The sequence below is a fragment of the Chlorocebus sabaeus genome, chromosome 23, assembly GCF_047675955.1.
Source record: "Chlorocebus sabaeus isolate Y175 chromosome 23, mChlSab1.0.hap1, whole genome shotgun sequence".
Lineage (NCBI taxonomy): Eukaryota > Metazoa > Chordata > Mammalia > Primates > Cercopithecidae > Chlorocebus > Chlorocebus sabaeus.
Genome location: NC_132926.1, coordinates 12,710,987 through 12,730,593, shown reverse-complemented (window position 1 = coordinate 12,730,593; position 19,607 = coordinate 12,710,987). Strand labels below are relative to the sequence as shown.

Sequence of the window (19,607 nt, the reverse complement as noted above, 5' to 3'; positions counted from 1 at the left end):
TGCTCTTCTCCTCCCAGCTGTTGGGAACACTGGCCAGCACAACTAGAGCTCCTGATTTTTCAAAATCAGGAGCACCTTTATATGTAGTTTACTTTTAGATGTTATTTTGAGATGTGGCAACCAATTCAACAGATTTCAAAGACTATGAACTTCCAGAGTTTGATCTCTACCCAAGGTCTAAAGCAATTTGCAGTAGTTTTACTAGTTAAAAACAAAACAAAACAGAAAAACAACAAACTTGTAATAAATGAGGGACCTGTTTCTTTGTTTTCTCTTTGCAGACTGGTATAGGGGATACCTCATAAAGCACAAAATGTTACAGGTAAGGTCACCTGGTTTTTATTTGGGTCAGTACTGGATGTCTTCATATGGCCCTACTAGCCCATCTGAGCAGGTCTCTCCCACCATTGTTCCTCAGCAAAGGGAACCCAACCCTCCCTCCTGTGCCCTGTGCTCTCTGACCTCTGTGCCTTGGCACTCGCTGTGCCTCAGCTCCCTCCCTTTTCCCTCACTCTTTAAGGTTCATCTCTGGTGCCATCTTCTCCCTGCAACATTTCCTTATATGCCACTCACTTGATTTATCCCTCCCTCGAGTCTCTGGGGGGTTGTGCCTTGATAAATTTGAAATTTATTCTACTGCCTTCCTTTAGAGTTGTTTGCGACATTCAGTCATCTCCTCATCCGTACATCCAGGTCAACACAGAAAGGACAGGCCTGGTTTCTACCTTCGAGGGGTTCTCTTGTTCTAACCTCATGTTTCACTGTTGTCTCCAAGCAGATGCTTGCTTTGCTTGCCTCATTTTCTCTCACAGCATCTAGCACAGTGACCACATGTCCCCAGTATGTACATTGGTTGCATTTATGAAGGAAGGGATTTCCAAGTAATTGATAAACTTACCTTGTTAACTGAGCCAAATGTATGGAGCAAGGAAATGATAGAAGCTTCTTCCTTCTTCCCTGACATGCTGTGTTGGGAGGGATGCCCCTACTCTGCTGTCTCAAAGAACAATGGAATAAATGCAGGCAGAATAGGTCTCAAATCAAACTAGCCCAAATGCACCTAGGAACGTTGTTGCTTCAGGACCAGTTATTTCTGACCTTCCGGTTGTTCCTGACCGTGAAGGGTGACTGCTTTCCGGAATCGGGCAGGTGACGGGAGAAGCAGAGCTCCTGGTCTCGCTTAAAGTCAGTGAGTGGTTTCGGTTGTCTTTCAAACGATGCTGTCTTATAGCCCACCTGTAGGATGAGTGGCCATAATGGGTTGGAGCATCCCTTGGGATCTAGGGCTATTGTGAGACCTAGGGTTATTGTGGGATCTGGAGCAACTGATGGAAAACTGGAGGGAAAGCCAGATCTAAATAAGTAGATTTAGAATCCAGCCCCTGCTTTATCTGGCTCTGGGTTTATTCCTTTAAAGTCTGAGGATTTTATAAGCCAGTAGCTTTTGGAAAAAAATTATAAAGACCTAGGGTCATTCATTTCTGCAGTGATATATCTTTTTATTTCATTTTGTTTTGTTTCCAACAGGGCATTTTTCCTAAGTCGTTTATCCACATCAAGGAAGTGACAGTTGAGAAAAGAAGGTATTTGCCATTCTTCACCACACTTGACCCTCCAGTGGCTCATGGATGTCTCTGTCCTGTTTATTTTGAGAATCTGACTTGGCAGATCTGAGGGGTGCTCAGGTTATCTTCCTTGTGCCTGTGTGTATTTGTGGATCTCCTTTCTCTCCCTCAATGGGAGATCTGATCCAAGTTGATTCATGTTCAGATCTGACTCTGAGGGGTATTAGTTTGGGGAATCAAACTTTTTGCTGGCGGCTACCTTAGAACTGTATTAAAGTAGATTAATCCTAAATAATGAGCCCACCCTAGCAAAGGAGGACATAACAAAGCAAGTCCCTTGTATTTGCATAACGTAATTGGTGTGGCTATTGGAGGTGTTTTAGTCTAATGTCAGGAAGGGCCCTCTTCGCAGCTGCAGCTTAATGCAAATTTGTTCGTGTTTTATCTGGTCAGCACCTGGGTCTCAATTTCACACCACTTTTCCTCCCACCTTAAATAGAAATACTGAGAACATCATTCCTGCAGAAATTCCTCTGGCACAAGAAGTGACAACGACACTTTGGGAATGGGGAAGCATCTGGAAACAACTCTATGTGGTGAGACTCAAAATTGCTCCCTGAGATGGAAGCTTCTTGCAGTCTTCAGTTTGGTTCCAGTTTTCAGTTTAGCATTGAGTCAGGCAGGTGGAGGTGGCTTTGATGACATAGCAGAGCGCACACTGTTAACGTATGAGGACATCAAGGCCTAGAGAGGATCAGGGACTTTCTCAAAGTCACAGAGCTAGCTAGTGACAGAGCCGTAATCAGTGGTGTCTGCTGTGAACCTTAGGTGTTTAGCACAGAAGTTGTCAAAGTTGAGCATGCATAAGAATCACCTTGAGAACTGTTAAAAATAAAGCTTCCTCCCAAGGGGTTTAATAATCTGCGTTTTTAGTAAACTCGGATTTGATTTGCTAGTCTGCTGATAACACCTTGAGAAATACTGTTCTTATACTTTAATTAACCAATGGCTATTGTCCTCAGATCTATGAAGAAGTTTTGACTCTGGAAAAACAAAGAACATATTTTTGCATTTGTTTTCCCTGTTTTGAAGCAAATCTAATTTTAAATCCTCCTTTGCTGCTCTCAAGCTCCTAATGAAAGCAATTAGCTAAGCAAACCATTAAGCTGAGAGTGAAAATGTCAACCAAGGCTTACTGCATGCTTATTATGGCACCGTGCAAACATGCTGGTGAATGCACAGGATTTGTAGACTTACCTTTCATGGTCTTAAATGTTGACTCCCATGTGGACATTTCATAATGTCCATTATGAAGACATAATTGGCACACTCAATTTTATTTGCTTTAGAAAAGTTTAGGGGGCAAATAGCATCCTTTGGCTAAAGCAATTTTTTGTTCATCTCCACTATTCTCGACCTTTTCTCTTTTTTCTTTTTCTTTTTTTTTTTTTTTAAGATGGAGTATTTTTAGTAGAGATAGGGTTTCACCATGTTGGTCAGGCTGGCGTTGAATTCCTGACCTCAGGTGTTCCACCCACCTCGGCCTCCCAAACTGCTGAGATTACAGGCATGAGCCACTGTGCCCAGCCCATTAGCCGTTTTAAAACATCACAATGACATGTACCATTGAAACTTGGCATTTTCCCTTAGGAAATCTTTGAATAGTAAGTCCATTTGCTCTAGTCAGGAGGTCCTTAAACATCTAGTACTTCGTTATCACATTCCTGATTCTTGCCATATCTGCATACAACCTGTGTAACATTTACTTAACACCTGCATTGGATCTCTTTTCAGTAAACTTGAATCTATAGACATAAAGAATGAGATAGCATGCTGCATCAATCCAGCAGTTCTCGATTCCCCGTCTCCAACTAGATGCCCCACAATTCAGTTCAACTCTGACTACCCAGGGTTAGCGCCAGACTCCATTGTTTAAAGCCTCAATCCCACAAGATAGCCCTCACTTTAGATGCCAGTCACAAGTCCTGGGTGCCCAGGCTACCTGAAGTTCTGTTGGACTTGGCTATAAATTCAGGGATTCTCACTACCCCTCCCTGCCTGGGCACTCCCTTTTCCCACTTCAGGTTTCATAATTTGTTAGAACAACTCAGAGAACTCAGGAAAGTGCTATACATATGATTACGGTTTTATTATAAATGATGTAATTCAAGAACAGCCTCGTGGAAGACAGACACAGGGCAAGGCTTAGAGGGGCACAGAGCTTCCATGTCCTCTCTCAATGCACCACCCTCCCAGCACATTGATGTGTTCACCTTCTGGGAAGCCACTCAAACATTATTCACCAAGAGTTTTAATCAGAGTTTCATTACACAGGCATAATTGATTAAATTTTTGGCTATTGGTGCTTGAGCTCAATCCTCAGTCCCCCTCCCCTCCCAGAGGTTGGGGTGGGGCAGGTGGAGGGGAATGGCCTGTTAAGTTCCAGCCCTGTAGTCATGTGGTTGGGGGTTTGGTTCCTGGCTGGTTCCTCTGCAACCAGCCCCTCATCCTGAAGCTATCTAGGGGCCCTCCTAGAGTCACCTCATTAGCATAAACTCAGGTATCATTGAAAGGCTATTGTTAGGAATAAGAAAATATATTCTTATCACTCTGGATATTGCAAGAGTTTTAGGAGCACTGCTTCAAGAACCAAGGACAAAGACCAAGTATATATATGTGTGTGTATATATGTGTGTGTGTGTATATATATGTATAATATATTTTTTTATTATACCACCTTCACTTCCCCAAATGGAAAGACAAAAGTACTTGGCACAATTAGAAGAATGTTATTCAACTAAATACAATGAAAACAAGATAACATTATTTTTATTAAAACAAATTTTGGAGACACGGTCTCGCTCTGTCACCCAGGCCGGAGTGCAGTGGGGCCATCATAGCTCACTGGAGTTCTAAACTCCTGGGCTCAAGCGATCCTCCCGTCTCAGCCTCTGGAACATACTTGCTATTGTACCTGTCAAAAGCTCTGAGTCCAAGACCTTTTTTCTCTCTTTGTTAAAAAAGACATTAACAATGTGTGGGAGGTGTTAGAGACATATTACTATAAAACTGCAGCTTTCTCTTTCCCTTACACAGAAGGAAGGAAACAGAGTGGAAGAGAATCACCCTAGGGGTCCATGTTGTTTGACCTTGTATCTTTGTACCACGAAGAGCCATCTTGCTTTTCATAGGTGGTACACATGCCACACTTTGGGGAATGCTGCCCTAGAAGCAGTCCTTTATCATCAGAGAAATGGCCCTGGCTCCCAGCCTCAAAGGGCCTGAGCTTTGGGACCTCCATTAGGGCAGATGTTCGTAGCATTCCTGTTCAATAAATATCTTTTTGGATAAAGTCAGAAATCACTCATTCCTTAACCAAGAAGTGATTGAGCTTTTTATTTTTGCTTTTGGGAAATCCCTGTGGCCCACGGGGAATAAATATTTCAACGACTAGGACCCCCACCTAATCACTTTGTAGTGGGTAAGGCTGGGAGAGAGCCTCAGGCCACAGCCCTTGACCACACTCGCCTGACTTTGGCACAGCCTGCCAAATAGATGGTCAGGCCCCTTAACGTAGGCGATTATGGGTTGTTTCTTGTCTCCTAGGCCAGCAAAAAGGAGCGTTTTCTGCAGGTGCAGTCCATGATGTACGATCTGATGGAGTGGAGGTCCCAGCTTCTCTCAGGAACCTTGCCCAAGGACGAGCTGAAGGAACTGAAGCAGAAAGTCACGTCCAAAATTGACTATGGCAACAAGTAACCTGTCTTTCCTCTGTAAAGAGGCTTTCTTCCCCCAGCCATCCTCTCTCTTCCCTTTCTCTCTCCCCAGAAGCTTGGTTTCATTTTTAGATGCAAGTTTGTCACTTTCTGTTTGGGAGAAGGTTGTGACCCATGGCTGTGCTTGTGTGCTGTTGTTACCACCCCCGGGGGACCGAGGGACACGCAGGTGGAGAGAAGGCTCGTGCTTACGCGGTGTTATTACCAGGCTGAGAGATTTAGGACACTCATTTAACCTACTTCCGATGGACTAGGGAGCACAGTCATGCTGGTTCACTTTCAGCTTAGTTGTCGTTTTATCCCTGCATTTGCAAAATTCTCCCTTAAATCCCAGTGTGAGACTTAATGTCTCTTCCCCCATCCTAAAGTATCCAACCCACACACCATCAGCTAACTCAAATGCACAATTACAAAAATGTTTCCTCAAAAGGGAAGAGAAGTAAAAATTGGTTGGGATTTGAATGCTATCAAGTTAAGGAGAAAATGAGCCAATTATTTGAGGTGGGACAACCCACTGATAATAACATTATAAGTAACTCTTAATCAGAGCTCGTTGTACACCAGGCTTGCTGCTAAGTGTTTTACGGGCATTGTCTCATTTAATTCTCATAATAACTCTATGGGGCATGCAGTTTTATTATCCCCATTTTTTTCAGATGAAGAAACTGAGGGTTTTCAGTAGGGTAGGTAACTTGTCCAGAGTTGCACAGCTAGTAAATGACAGAACCTGAATTTAGACCCAGGCAGTCTGGCTCCAGGGTCCATGGGCCTCACCACTCTGCTACTTGGATAGCATTTGGGAACTATAAGGACCTCCCCTCCCTCCTGATCTTTTGAATGGCCTCCAAACATTCTGTTCATTTGCTCATTCATTCCAACCACAAACATGTATCGAGCACTTATAGTTGGCTGGATTTCCTCCTAGGTATTGGGGCTGTAGAAATAAAAGTCCCTGTCCACTCAAGGGTCACAGTTCCAATTAGGAGTAAGCCACAGGTAAACTGCTGATATGTACTGTGATAAGTTCGATAGCTCAGGAAGCAAGAGTTACTTTTAATGAACCTTAGAGAAGGAAGTCAAGGAAGACTTCCTGAAGGAGGTGACCCCTGAACTGAAGTTTGAAGGATAAAGGGATATTAAGGAGGCTCAAAACAAGGAGGAGGGTCAGGGGCTCATGAGAGAGCATGGCATACTCAAGGAACTGCAAAGCGGGTCTGAAGGCTGGAACACAGGGCCTGAGGGGGAAGTAAAAAGCCCATTTAATGGGAATAAAAAGAAGTTTCCCCAGCAGTCAGGCCAGGCTTTCTTGTCCTGCCATAAGCACTAGGAGGAGGATTCTGAGAGGAAAGTCAGTGGCTCCAACTCACAGCTGATCCAGGAACACAGTCCCTCTGCCAGTGCCTCTGTTGGCATCTGGCAAGCGTGTCCAAATCTGCTTATAAAGCACATCATCCTAAAGTGACAGGAAGGGTTTGCCATGCAGCTGCTACTGCCGTTGGTTCCATGGTGTCTTTAGCTGAGAACAATTACAGCTGAGTGTATGGGAATTGAGAGCTGCTTTACAATGACATCTACGACCTTCAAATGTTGTTTTCTTAATGGGGGCTCCTGAGAAGAAGGACCAGGAATGGAAAAAGTGGTCACCACTCACAGGAAGCCTTCCCTGATTTTCCACTACCCTCCTTGGGCCGGGGTAGGTACTCTTGAAGGCCATGAGTAGAAATTGCCTCCTTTTTGGCCCAGCTTCCCTCCTATTATGGGAGCTCCTATAGGATGTTGACTGTCTAAACCACCTCTATGCCTGTGCTCGGAACAAGGTGTGCACATAGTAGGTGCTCAGTGAGTGATAACTGAGTGAGTGGGTGAATGGTGGTGATGGGAGGAAAAGAAGAAAGAGGGTCCTCCCTAAACCAGCCCCTCTGCAGCATCCTCTGACCTAGCCCCATGCTTTTAGTTCTGTCAGCTTCCTCTGGGGAAGTGAGAGATGCCCTGTGGCACAGGCTGAGACCTCAAGCTCAGGGGCCCCCTTATTTACCTGACTACTTCAGCTACAGGCGAGAGAGTTGGGCATCTTATCACTGGCCTGATAGTTCGGGTGCTCCGAGCTCTGGTATGGGATGGGCAGCTTCCCTAAGTCCAGGAGGCCCACCGTCTGGGCCGAGTGTCAGGATCAGCCTGGGACTGCCTACCTCCAACCTCCAGCAGCTGGGAGAGTGGGTGGGGGTAGCACAAAGTGGAACTGAACCTTGGAGGAATGGTCAGAAGGAGCTTGTTTCTTCTCTCATTCCATTACTTCATTCAGATATCAACCTTTCTTTATACACCTGGTAGGCCCCAAGAGTACGGGGTACAGACACATACAAAACACAGCCTCTGTTTTTAGCAACAATCAAAAAGCAAGCAATGAGAAATAATGATAACTTCCAGAGTGCTCCCTAATTTCTGGAGGCACGGCTTAAAGCCCTTTCCATGTATTAACTCTGTGAAGTCTCACAACAACTTTATGAGGTAGGCACTATTCTCATCCTGTTTCTCAGGTGAGGAAAGTGAGGCTCAAGAGTGATTAGGTGTGTGATCTGAGAAACCAACCTAGATGCCTCTTTATCAACTAAGATGGACCCTAAGTTCAGGAAACAACAGCTACCTATGGGTCGGGTTGAGCGTTCAGGGGAGCTGGCTTGGCAACTCCCTAAATTCCTACAGCTACGAGAAAAACACCCTCTTGCCAAACTCCCTAACAATAGGAGCCATCAGGCAGATTATCAGACCCCTCCTAACTCTGATTTATATCCACACCACTATAACTCTAAGTGGACAGAGGACTGGCCTGCTAAACATTCTTTTTTGATAGAGAACTGCAAACCTTAAGCCAGTTTCAGCTAGCTTAAGGCTGTCCACAAGCTGTGTCCAGTAGTTCACCTTTTGATGTAAAGTGCCAAGTTTCACCTCATTTTAATAATAAACCCCACCCCAAAGTGAACTTGGGCTGTATGTTACATACACGTTTACCCATAGTGTATGCTCTTGTCTCCATAAATATGTTAATTTTTTCCCCAAACCTGCTGACTATGTATGATGTTGGCTCTGTGAGGCATAAAACCCAACACGTCCTTCCCCTCTTCAAAGAAAGAGCACCTTCCACACATGCCAGAGACTGTCTCTTCAAAGTTTGCAAACCGATGTCACTAGTAAGGTTCTCCTTTCTCTTCAAAGTTTGCAAACCAATGTCACCAGTAAGGTTCTCCTTTTGTAATGAAGCGCAGGCTCTGTTGCCCGCTGCTTGCAAAGCCAGTAACAGGGACAAAGTGCATTGTAAGGAAAGTGACTTTATTTCCAAAGCTAGTCATGGGGAAACATACAGGCTCACCCCTCTAGAAACCACTTCAAGACTCTGGGCTGAGGGCAAGGGTTTCAGAAAGGGAAGCTGGATGTGGGAGGCATGCAGGGGCTGTGCAGGGTGCAGGGGCTGTGTGTCTAGGCCTGATGTCGGTCTGGAGAACAGGCTGGTGCCATCTTGACAGTGGCCAGGCTGTTGATCCATCTTGAGGCAGTCTTTAAGTGGGGGAGAATTCTGTAGCTGTGCCCTCATGCCTGGTTTGTTTTCAATTAGCCCCTGGAATTTCTTAACAAGCAAAGAGTTAAGTAAATGTGCATAGAGTAAGAGCGTATATGGTAGAAGAGGGAAGGGAATGGAGCTTCAAAGTAAGTTTCAAGGGTATATTTTAAGACTAAGGAAAAAAAGGTTTCTACAGTTTTTCTCAAGGCTACATCTTGAGTTTTTTTTTTTTTTTTTATTTGAGATAGAGTCTCGATCTATTGCCCAGGCTGGAGTGCAGTGGCATGATCTCAGCTCACTGCAACCTCCACCTCCCGGGTTCAAGTGATTCTTCTGCCTCAGCCTCCCAAGTAGCTGGGACTACAGGCGCATGCTGCCACGCCTGGCTAATTTGTGTATTTTTAGTAGAGACGGGGTTTCACCACATTGGCCAGGCTGGTCTCGAACTCCTGACCTTGTGATCCACCCACCTTGGCCTCCCAAAGTGCTAGGATTACAGGTGTGAGCCACCGAGCCTGGCCAAGAAAAAAGTTTTAAAATGCATTTTGAAGCTGAGCTCCTTGGTTACACTTTCTACTATTTAGCCATCCCGGTGTTCTTTTGAACAGCAGGTGATTTTGCTCAAGATGCAGTGGAATTTGAACTGATAATGTGGCTGCAGAGTTCAAGTGCTTAACTGCTGCACTCTACCGCCTTCCAAGAGCCATGTGGGTTAATAAGGGAGGCAGAGAAGTAAACAGCCACTTTCAGTCGGAAGTCATACACATTAGGAGTGCAGGAAGCATGGGCAAGAACGTTGGAGGATGTGGGGGTGGGAGTCAGGGTGGGGATGACAACCACTCCGAATCTAACTAGACCCGCAGGAATTATTAGGTGAAATGGAGAAGAGAAACTCAGAGGGAAAGAATGTGGGAGATGAAAGGTTCACGTGACCATGGAGAGGAAGACATGGGTGGACTGGGGCTGGAACCTTGAGGATTTTAGTGCCAAGTGAGTCTGGATTGTCCAGACAGCAGGGGGGAGCCATCACAGATTTTTAGGTGGCATATGCAGTGGTGCAATCATAGCTTACTACAGTCTCCATCTCCTGGGCTCAAGTGTTCCTCCCACCTCAGCCTCCCGAGGAGCGGGGACTACAGGTGCATGTCACCATGCCCAGCTGAGTTTACCTTTTTTTAAAAATTTTATTTTATACGCTTACAGTGGGGGCTTTTCCCTCTACCCTCATCTTAGCTTCAGTTGATCACTTCCTTGAACAGATGAGAGTAGTGGGGTTACATCCTGATGAGAGGATGCCTAAATGTTCTGTTCCCCAAAATGCATGGTGGCTGCATTCAGAGGCTGTGGAGGACAGCCTCTCCTGCCCCTAGGTCACGGGAGTCCTGTCAATCCTACTGAAGCTCCCAAAGTTCCAAGTGATTTTGATGTCCAAGGATTGAGGAATCCTCAAATGACTTCTCCACATCCCAAGATAGCCGGGCCTAGGAGAATGTTTTATTCATGTATTTTAGAACTGAATCCACTTCGATACATATTGAGGAGAACAGCCAGAGAGATCTTGGCATTAAATTATGTATCGGCAATGCTCCATCTTTTCCAAGGTCAGGAGAGCCTCTGCTAAGCATTAGTTGAATGTGTTCCTTCCCCCTTAGCACTGCTGTTAGGCAGCATGGCTGTGCACCATTATGAGTCATATTGAGTTGGGAGTTAATTTCCTAATGAATGTGCACAAATGGGTGAACCTTGGCTCCCTTCCGACTACATTTGGACAAGATGAGAGATGTGCCTCTCAATTCGATTCTCTGATAGAGATGAAGACGTAGTCTCCTTCATTTGTCTTGCTGCCCTTCCAGAATCTGGTACTTAGTAGTGGCAACCAAGCAGGACTACGGTTGGCCTTCTCAGAATCCATCAGCCCACCTCCTCCTATCTTCTTTGTATGGACAACTGAGGCTCTTCATCTCAATAGCAAGTGCAAAAGCAATTTCAAGTTAAGGTTTCTGCAAACATACCCTACCCCACCCTGCAACCCATACGTTGCTCCTAGACTCCTCCTATCTATTATAGCAAGCATACCAGAGAGGTTGAGTGTGGACAGAGATGTATTCTTAGTTTTCACTAGCTATATGACCTTGAGCAAATTAATTAGTCCTCATATCCTCAGTCTTTTCTTCATTTGTAAAATGGGGTTATTAGTAGTATCTCCTTCATAGTGTTGTTATGATAATTAAATGGATTAATTTTATGTAAAACACTTATCCTATGTGAGCTTATTGTAAGTGCTGTGTGAGTTTGCTGCCGTTAGTGTCACTGATGCTGGTCAGGATGACAGGTGTGATTGAAACAAATCAGTACCAAACAGGGAAAAGCTTGTGGCCTGGAAGTCAAATAGCTGAAAGCAAGCTGTGGGTAACAGTCAATATGTCTGAGATTGTTTTTCCCCAACTGCTATTTTCACATTTTTATTGAATAATATATAAATACGTCCTCTGTGTATATGTTTTAAAAGAGGCTAGGTATGGTGGTAGCTGGGCGTGGTGGCATGCGCCTGTAGTCCCAGCTGCTCAGGAGGCTGAGGTGGGAGGATTGCTTGAGCCCAAGAGTTCAAGGCTATGGGAAGCTATGATCACGCCACTGTACCCTAGCCTGGAACACAGAGCAAGACCCTGACTCATTAAAAAAAATTAAATAAATTGAGACAAGGCACATGTAACCTTTGACCCCTTTACTCCTCCAGCCCTAGGTCCCTACCTGTCCCCACGGATAACTTGTGTTGGTAGTTTGGTCCTTTTTTTTCATTCAGAGCTTTCTTTCATACATAAGCTTACTTTTATACATGCACCCAGATAATATATCTGGCCTATTTTTTGTTTGTTATATTATTTATTTATTTATAAAAATAAATATTGTATGCACACTACCTGCATCTTTCCATGCTTGATTTTTGCACTGAAATATATTATTAAATATAGTAAAACTATATACTATTTTAAAAGCTCTGCTATATGGTATTCCATTATAGATAGGTCACTGTTGATTTAGCCATTTCTCTTTTAGACTTTTTTTTTTTTTTTTGGTGAGATGGAGTCTCACTCTGTCACCCAGGCTGGAGTGCGGTGGTGCAATCTCGGCTCACTGCAACTTCTGCCTCCCGGGTTCAAGCAATTCTCCTGTCTCAGCCTCCTGAGTAGCTAGGACTACAGGAGCTAACCATGATGCCCAGCTAATGTGTGTATTTTTAGTAGAGACGGGGTTTCACCATCTTGGCCAGGCTGGTCTTGAACTCCTGACCTCAGGTGATCCACCCGCCTCGGCCTCCCAAAATGTTGGGATTACAGGCATGAGTCGCCATGCCCAGCCGACATTCTGTTTTTTTTTTTTTCAATACTTGCTGATGCGGTCAAGGCTGCAACACATCCTAGTTCAAGTGTTGGGTGTTTCAGTTTAATACCGTGGAAAATACACCTTTTTAAAAAATTGAATGCACACTACTACAGTACCTTCCAAAGGGGGTCTACTATACCAATGTGCACTCACTAGCAGTGTCCCAGGCTATCAGGGTAGAGCTCTTCTTTGTGACTGTATGATCCCCGGAAATCAGTCGAACTTTCTGGTAAAAAGCTTCTCACCAGTGACCTAAAGTTCTCCCCTGATTTATCTTCACCTCCAGTTTTTGCTTTACAGAATCCTTGAGCTGGATTTGATTGTCAGAGATGAAGACGGAAATATCTTGGACCCCGATAATACCAGCGTCATCAGCTTGTTCCATGCACATGAGGAAGCAACTGGTAAAATCACAGAGCGTATCAAAGAAGAAATGGTGAGCTTTACTAGATAGGCTTTGGCCAAGTGATCCAATCATTGAGCACATCATAAACTTAAAACAATGGGCTAATGAACCAGACTGTGTATTATTCAAGGGGATCTGTCTATGGCCTGAGATGATCAGCAGCCACATGTGTTTAACTGTGGTTTTGTACCCACATCTGTAATTCATTCAACATCCATCTCACAGGTAGTTAAATGCCAGGCAAGTTTCTCGATCTCTTGGCACTTGTAGCTTCCAGAAGGGAGAAGAGAAGAAAGGTGATAAAAAATTAAATAAATAAGTGAAAATATTAATTCCAGATGAGTTTATAAAAGGCAACGAACCAGGGTTATGTGAATCAAAGTGACTCAGGTGCTATGTTAAAAGGCACGGCCACGAAAGGCCTCTCTCAAGAGTGACATTTGAGCTGACACCGGAATCATGTGAAGGCACCAGGCCTGGGACGATCTGGGACAGGGTGTTCCAGGCAGAGGGCACAGCAGGTGCAAAGACCCTGAGGTAGGACTGCATTCTGACTATTGAAGGAGTAGGAAAGCCAAACAAGGATGAGATGTGGTGAACAGTGGGGGAGTTCAGGCAACGATTTGCAGAGGCAGGTAGGTGGAGCCAGATCTCGAAGGGCCTGAGGGGTTTTGGAAAAGAGTTTTGATGTTATTCCCACTGATGGGAAATCAGTGAAAGATTTCAAGGAAAGGTTAACAGTCTGATTTTTATTAAAAAACTTATTTTAGCTGCTCTGTATTATGTGAAAGCAATTGTGTTTTTAGATTTATTAAGATACAATTTTCATACAGTACATTTCACTCATTTTAAATTATGCTTTAATGAATCGTAATAATATATTGTGTTGGATAAACGTCATGACAATCAAGATAAAGAACAGTTCCATCATCTTTAAAGTTTCTTTGTGCTCTGTCTCCAGCCCCAAACCCCGTGCAACCTATAATTTCCTGTCACTGTAGATTTGCCTTTTCTAGAGTTTCATATAAATGGAATCCATGCAGTATTAATTTTCTGTGTTTGACTTTTACTCAGCATGATGTTTTTGAGGTTTATGTTGTTGTGCATATTAACATTTTGGTCCTTTTATTACTGAGTCAGTACACCACTGACCAGTTACCAATGGTATATAGCATTGACCAATTATTGGGCATTTGGGTAAGTTTTCAGTTCAGAGCTATTATACTAATGCAACCATGAACATTGGGAAACAAATCCTTATTTGGACATGTTTTGATTCCTTTTGGGCAATACTTAGCAGTGGGATTGCTGGATCATATGATAAGTGTATATATAACTTTTTAAGGTATTGCCATGCTATTTCTCGAAATGGCTGTATAATTTTTTTGTGTGTGTGTGTTTTTTTTTTGAAACAGGGTCTCACTCTATCACCCAGGCTGGAGTGTAGTGGTGTGATCACGGCTCACTGCAGCCTTGACCCCCTGGGCTCAGGTGATTGTTCCACCTCAGGCTCCCAAGTAGCTGGGATCACAGGTGCATACCAACATGCCTGGCTAACCTTTTTTATTTTCTGTAGAGATGGGCTTTCACTGTGTTGCCCCAGCTGATCTTGAACTGGACTCAAATGATCAGCCCATCTCAGCCTTCCAAAGTACTGAGATTACGGGTGTGAGCCACCACACCAGTCCAATTTTGCATTTCTACCAGCAATATATGAGAGTTTTAGTTGCTCTACATCCTTGTCAACACTTGATATTATCAGACTTTTAAACTTAGGCATACTAGTGGTTGTGTAGTGGTATCTTATTGTAGTTTTAATTTTCATTTTTCTGATGTGCAGTGATGTTGAGTATCTCTTCATGTGATTCCTGTCATTTCCACTTGTACCTTCTCTTGGGAAGTGTCTGGTCAAACATTTTGCCCATTTAAATTGGGTTATTTTCCTCAAAATTAGTTGTAAGAGTCATTTGTATATTCTAGATACAAATTCTTTGTCAGATATGTTTTGCTAGTTTCTCCAAATCTGCACCTAGCTGTTGCATCCTTCAAAGAGCAAAAGTTTATAGTTTTGATAAAATCCATTTAAGCAATATTTTTCTTTTATAGTTTTTGCTTTTTATGACACTAACTTTATGAGGAAGTCTGGGTCAGTGGCGACATTTCCCAAGATAGAAAAATACAGGCCAAGAGAGTCAAAGTGAATTGATTCAGGTTGCAGAAGCTTTTGATGGCAGAGCTGGGTGGAATGTCCAACACTTCAGGCTTGAACCCAATGTCCTTGACTATCTCTGTGTTGCTCTGAGTGGTGCTAGGCTAATTTTCTCTATCTTCTTTCCTTCTTCCTTCTGCCTTTCAGTCAAAAGACCAGCCAGATTATGGAATGTATTCCCGGATCTCCTCATCCCCCACCCATAGCCTCTATGTGTTTGTGAGAAACTTTGTGTGCAGAATTGGGGAAGATGCTGAGCTCTTCATGTCTCTCTATGACCCCAACAAGCAAACGGTCATAAGGTAGGTATGTCCAGTGTTGCCCTACTTCTCTGACTGTGGGAAGCAGTGCACAGAGCATCTTTTCTTTCCATCCTCACTTATGGAGCAATATCCACCTGGAAAAGAGACTGTGCCTTAGTGAGAATGTAGAAATAACTTCTTTGGAGGGTGTAGGAGTCGAGTGGAAGTGTTATTTACCACCAGTTTTTTCCCCACAGTGGAGTTTATGGTTGTAGGGTTTTGTAAAATAGATTTTGATTACCAGAACAGTCAGAAATAACAAGATTCAGACAAGTAGCATTGGCTAGAATAAAAATATCTACTTCTTTTTTGTTTTGAGACAGGGTCTCACTCTGCTGCCCAGGCTGGAGTGCATGGGTGCGATCACAGCTCACTGTGGCCTTGAACTCCTAGGCTCAAACGATTCTCCCACCTCAGCCTCCTGAGTATCTGGGACTATAGGCATGCGCCACCACACCCGGTTAATTTTTAACTTTTTGTAGAGGCAGGGTCTTGCTGCATTGTCCTGTCTGGTGTCAAACTCTTGGCTTCAAGTGATCCGCCTACCTTGGCTTCCCAAAGTGCTGGGATGATAGGTGTGAGCCACTGCTCCCTGCCAGTATCTACTTTCAGAACAGGAGTTAAGAAATGAATGCTCCAAATCCTCTGTAGCGGCAATAGGCTAAGGGTATAGGCTCTGAGATCCGTCTGGGTTCACATCTTGGCCCCAGCCTTTACTCTTTCTTAACATGGGGCAGGTTGTTAATATTTCTTAAGCCTGAGTTTCCCATCTGCACAATGTGAGTGCTGACCGCACAGGGTCATTTCCTTCAGGCTTTAATGAGAAAGAGTTGCGATGCACAAGGCCTGGCACATGGTGCCTGTACTGCAAGGGGCAGTGGCTGTTACCATTACTACTTTAATAAGTTGTTCTTGGCAATGGAGGAAGTGAGGGAACTTCTGGGTGCCTTGGCTCAAGGAAGGGAAAATACTTTTGGGAATCTCCAGGGAAGATACTTTGCTGCTCCTCCAGCTCCCACTGCCAGACTCCTAGTCTCTGCTCAGACCATCCTTCCTCCCAAGCAACCACTGCCTGTCCCCTCCATTAGGGTTTTAGACCAAGACATAGTCTCATATTTGAGGCCACTGACTGTGAATACAGGCGTGCGCCACCACGCCTGGCTAATTTTTAATTTTTTTGTAGAGACACACATTAGAAAGGAGCTAGAACATGATCTCTCTGCTTTTGTCTTCCTGGCTTGTTGATGTCTTCCTGGCTTGTTGCTATGATGATGAAATGAACGAATACACCATGCCTGGTGAATAGTGGTGCTTCAGTAAACAGCAGCCTCTTGGAGACATGCATAAAACTGGAGGGGCTGTCCATCTCAGAAGAATGTGCTGGGGTCTGTACATTGTCCCATCTAATCCTCACGGTTCCGTGTCATTAGGATGAGAAAATGAGGCTCAGGGAAGTCAAGCAACTTGCCCAAAGTCGCAAATATTTGTAAAGAGCAGAGCTGAGATTTATACACAAGCCCATCTGACTCCAAAGACAAGCTATTTCCCACTTAAGTCTGTCACCAAGGAATGAGTTGTGTCAAGTATTCTAAACTGTTTTCACCAGGGTTTCAGTACCATTATGGTGGAAAGGTATTTATTATGCACCAAAGTCCCTAACCTTAAAGATTCAACCCAATTCACCTGGCTTAGCCTTAGTGGACACTGAGAATGAGTGTCCCTGGTCCCTTAGGCCCACCTTGAATTGGTTTGGGTGTCAGAGGCAGAGGCCCCTTGCTGTTTCCTTTCAGTTACTCCCAAGGTTCCTGAAAGGCTCACTGGTTGCAGTTTCAGGAGCCTTGGAAGCAACTGAGAGGGAATAGTATGGGGCCTATGACACACAACAGATCTGAAAGTGCTCACAAGCAGATCCTAAAAGTGCTTACTGCCTGCCACATTGACGAGGGAGTGTGGTCGGCTGGCCCCATCTCAGTGATGGATGGCTGGACCATCTCTGTGGAGGGAGGCCATGAATCAGCAAGGTGGCAGCTGTGCTCCCTGCCATGCCACCTGGCATGCCATGCTCAATGGGGTGTGCCTGAGTGACATCTCTGAGAGTGCTGGAGATGAGAGCCAGCCCTGGGAGAGTGGGGATGAGCAGAGGGAGGAGGACAGAGCGGGCAGAAACCAGCAATCGCATAGAGGAGAAAGCAAAGGAAAAAGAGAAGAGGCACAATGCAGGAAGTGGGGAGGGGAATCTGGGAACACTCCCAATGTCAGTCTCACTCTGAAGAGCTGCTCTTCCCCTAAGAAAGAAATCTGGGCTCCTGCCTGCTCTGGCCAGGGTCGACATACAGTAAACAACAGGCAGGTTAAGACATCTTCAGTGTGGCCCAGATGTGGACTGGGGAGAATATAGCTGGGATCAATGTTTCAGTGTTGGACTGAATCATGGTCAGATCCCCAGTAGATCCCTGAAGGGATCCTGTTTGGGAAATTTAATGTAAATTTTTATAGGACAAAAGAGAAGCAGTTTAGGTATCAGTCTAGTAGTAAGTCTTATGCCCAAAAATTGTGTGATAAGGAGTTGGAATAGTACTCCTCGTTCCTCCGAGTAGGGTGTCATTTGGAGGAGGTCTTACCTGTCTTGGTGCCGTGGCCTTCAGATTCTACCACCTAGATCTTCCTGGGTGAGGATGGATGGGGCCAGCTCAGCCCTCCAAATTGCTTTCCTTGTTTATGATTGTGCTTCTCCTGGAAGAAAATTGCTGATGCTTGCTGTTTAGATGTAGCAAGCTGGGTCACTGAGGGGCTTGCCTACATATGATGGAAGTTACTGGAATGTGTCTAAGCATTTCACTAACAACAGTACAGAAATTACCAACGAGAAAGAATTAAAAATAAAAAAAAAATTTTGGATGGAGCATTCCTGGTTAGTTTACTGCAAACTCCACTACAATTTTTAGATCTTACTGAAAAAACCACAAAAGATGAAAAGATCCACTTAACTTGATTGAGTTTTAAGCATTGGTTAATCTGGGACCATGTTCATTTTTGCTATTGGCCCCACTGCCTGCTTGAACTCTGCTCAGTTTACTGTCATTAACCTTTCAGGGGTGACTGGAGAGAGAGGAACCAGACATTGGAGATAAAAAAAAAAAAGCTCTAAAAGGAAGTCACGTCCCTTTAATTTTGCTGAATTCTTTTATGCCTTCTTAGGCTAACTTGAGTTTTAAACTTTTAAAACTTGTTTTTAATTCAAAGTAATGGGCACTTATTTGGCACCGACTATATGCTCCTAGATGGCATGGAAAGTCTGATGACTCAACTCAGCAAACTATATTAAGCTTCTTCTAACTTAAATAAGTGCTAGACTTCTCTGTCTTCCTGGAGTGATGGGACTGACCAGCATGATGGCTGCTAGGAGATGTGAGATGGTAAAGAATCGTATGTCAGAACCACGTAGCTGCTCCTCATAAAACCCTCCAATGGGTTTCCATTACTCTCAGCATCAAGACAAAATCCTTGAATGACCTACAAAGCCTATGTGATCTAGCATCTCCCTCTAATTTTTCTCTTGTAACTTTCCCTTGAGTCTGTTTGTTTTTATTTATTTTTTTGAGATGGGGTCTCCCTTTTTACCCAGGCTGGAGTGCAGTGGCACAACCTCTGCTCACTGCAACCTCCGCCTTCCAGGTTCAAGTGATTCTCCTGCCTCAGCCACCCTAGTAGCTGGGACTACAGGTGTGTACCGCCACACCTGGCCACTTTTTAAATATTTTTAGTAGAGATGGGGTTTCACCATGTTGCCCAGGCTGGTCTCGAACTCCTGACCTCAGATGATCTGCCCACCTTGGCCTCGAAAAGTGCTGGGATTACAGGCATGAGTCACTGCGCCCAGCCCCCTTGAATCTGTTTCTTAGATACATCCAGCTCCTTCCTGACTCATGGCCTTTACTCATGTTGACTTTGCCTGAAACATTTCCCTTTCCTACCTTCTTTTCCTGACCAACTTTATTTCATGTCATTTCCTCAGCAAAGACTTCCTTGACCACCCACTAGGTCAGGTCCATTTGATATACATTAATACAACATCCTGAACTTTTCCTTTATACAGGCTGACTATTCCTTATTTAAAATGCTTGGGACCAGAAGTGTTTTGGATTTCAGATTTTCTCTTGGATTTTGGAATATTTGCATCATATATACCTACCAGTAGAGCATCCCTAATCCAAAAGTCTGAAATCTAAAATGTTCTGATGAACATTTCCTTTGAGCATCATGTTGACACTTAAAAATTTTCAGGTTTGGGAGCATTTCATATTTTGGATTTTTAGATTCAGGGTTCTTAGCTTGTAGCACAATTTTATATAAATAGTGTCACAATGGCATTTAAACAGTTATTTAATTGTATCTTAGATAATGGCTGA

The 19,607-nt window shown here is 44.1% G+C and overlaps 1 protein-coding gene across 3 annotated transcripts in view; it reads left to right on the top strand.

Moving 5' to 3' along the window:
• DOCK2 (dedicator of cytokinesis 2) overlaps positions 1–19,607 on the top strand; it is a 433,393-nt gene that overhangs the window by 30,929 nt on the left and 382,857 nt on the right. For all 3 annotated transcript variants that reach the window (XM_008015269.3, XM_073010528.1, XM_008015268.3), the window contains exons 3-8: positions 282–322; positions 1,528–1,583; positions 2,065–2,161; positions 5,172–5,320; positions 12,582–12,717; positions 15,044–15,198. In XM_008015269.3, coding sequence (XP_008013460.2) covers positions 282–322; positions 1,528–1,583; positions 2,065–2,161; positions 5,172–5,320; positions 12,582–12,717; positions 15,044–15,198 — 634 coding nt within the window. The remainder of the gene's footprint in view (positions 1–281; positions 323–1,527; positions 1,584–2,064; positions 2,162–5,171; positions 5,321–12,581; positions 12,718–15,043; positions 15,199–19,607) is intronic.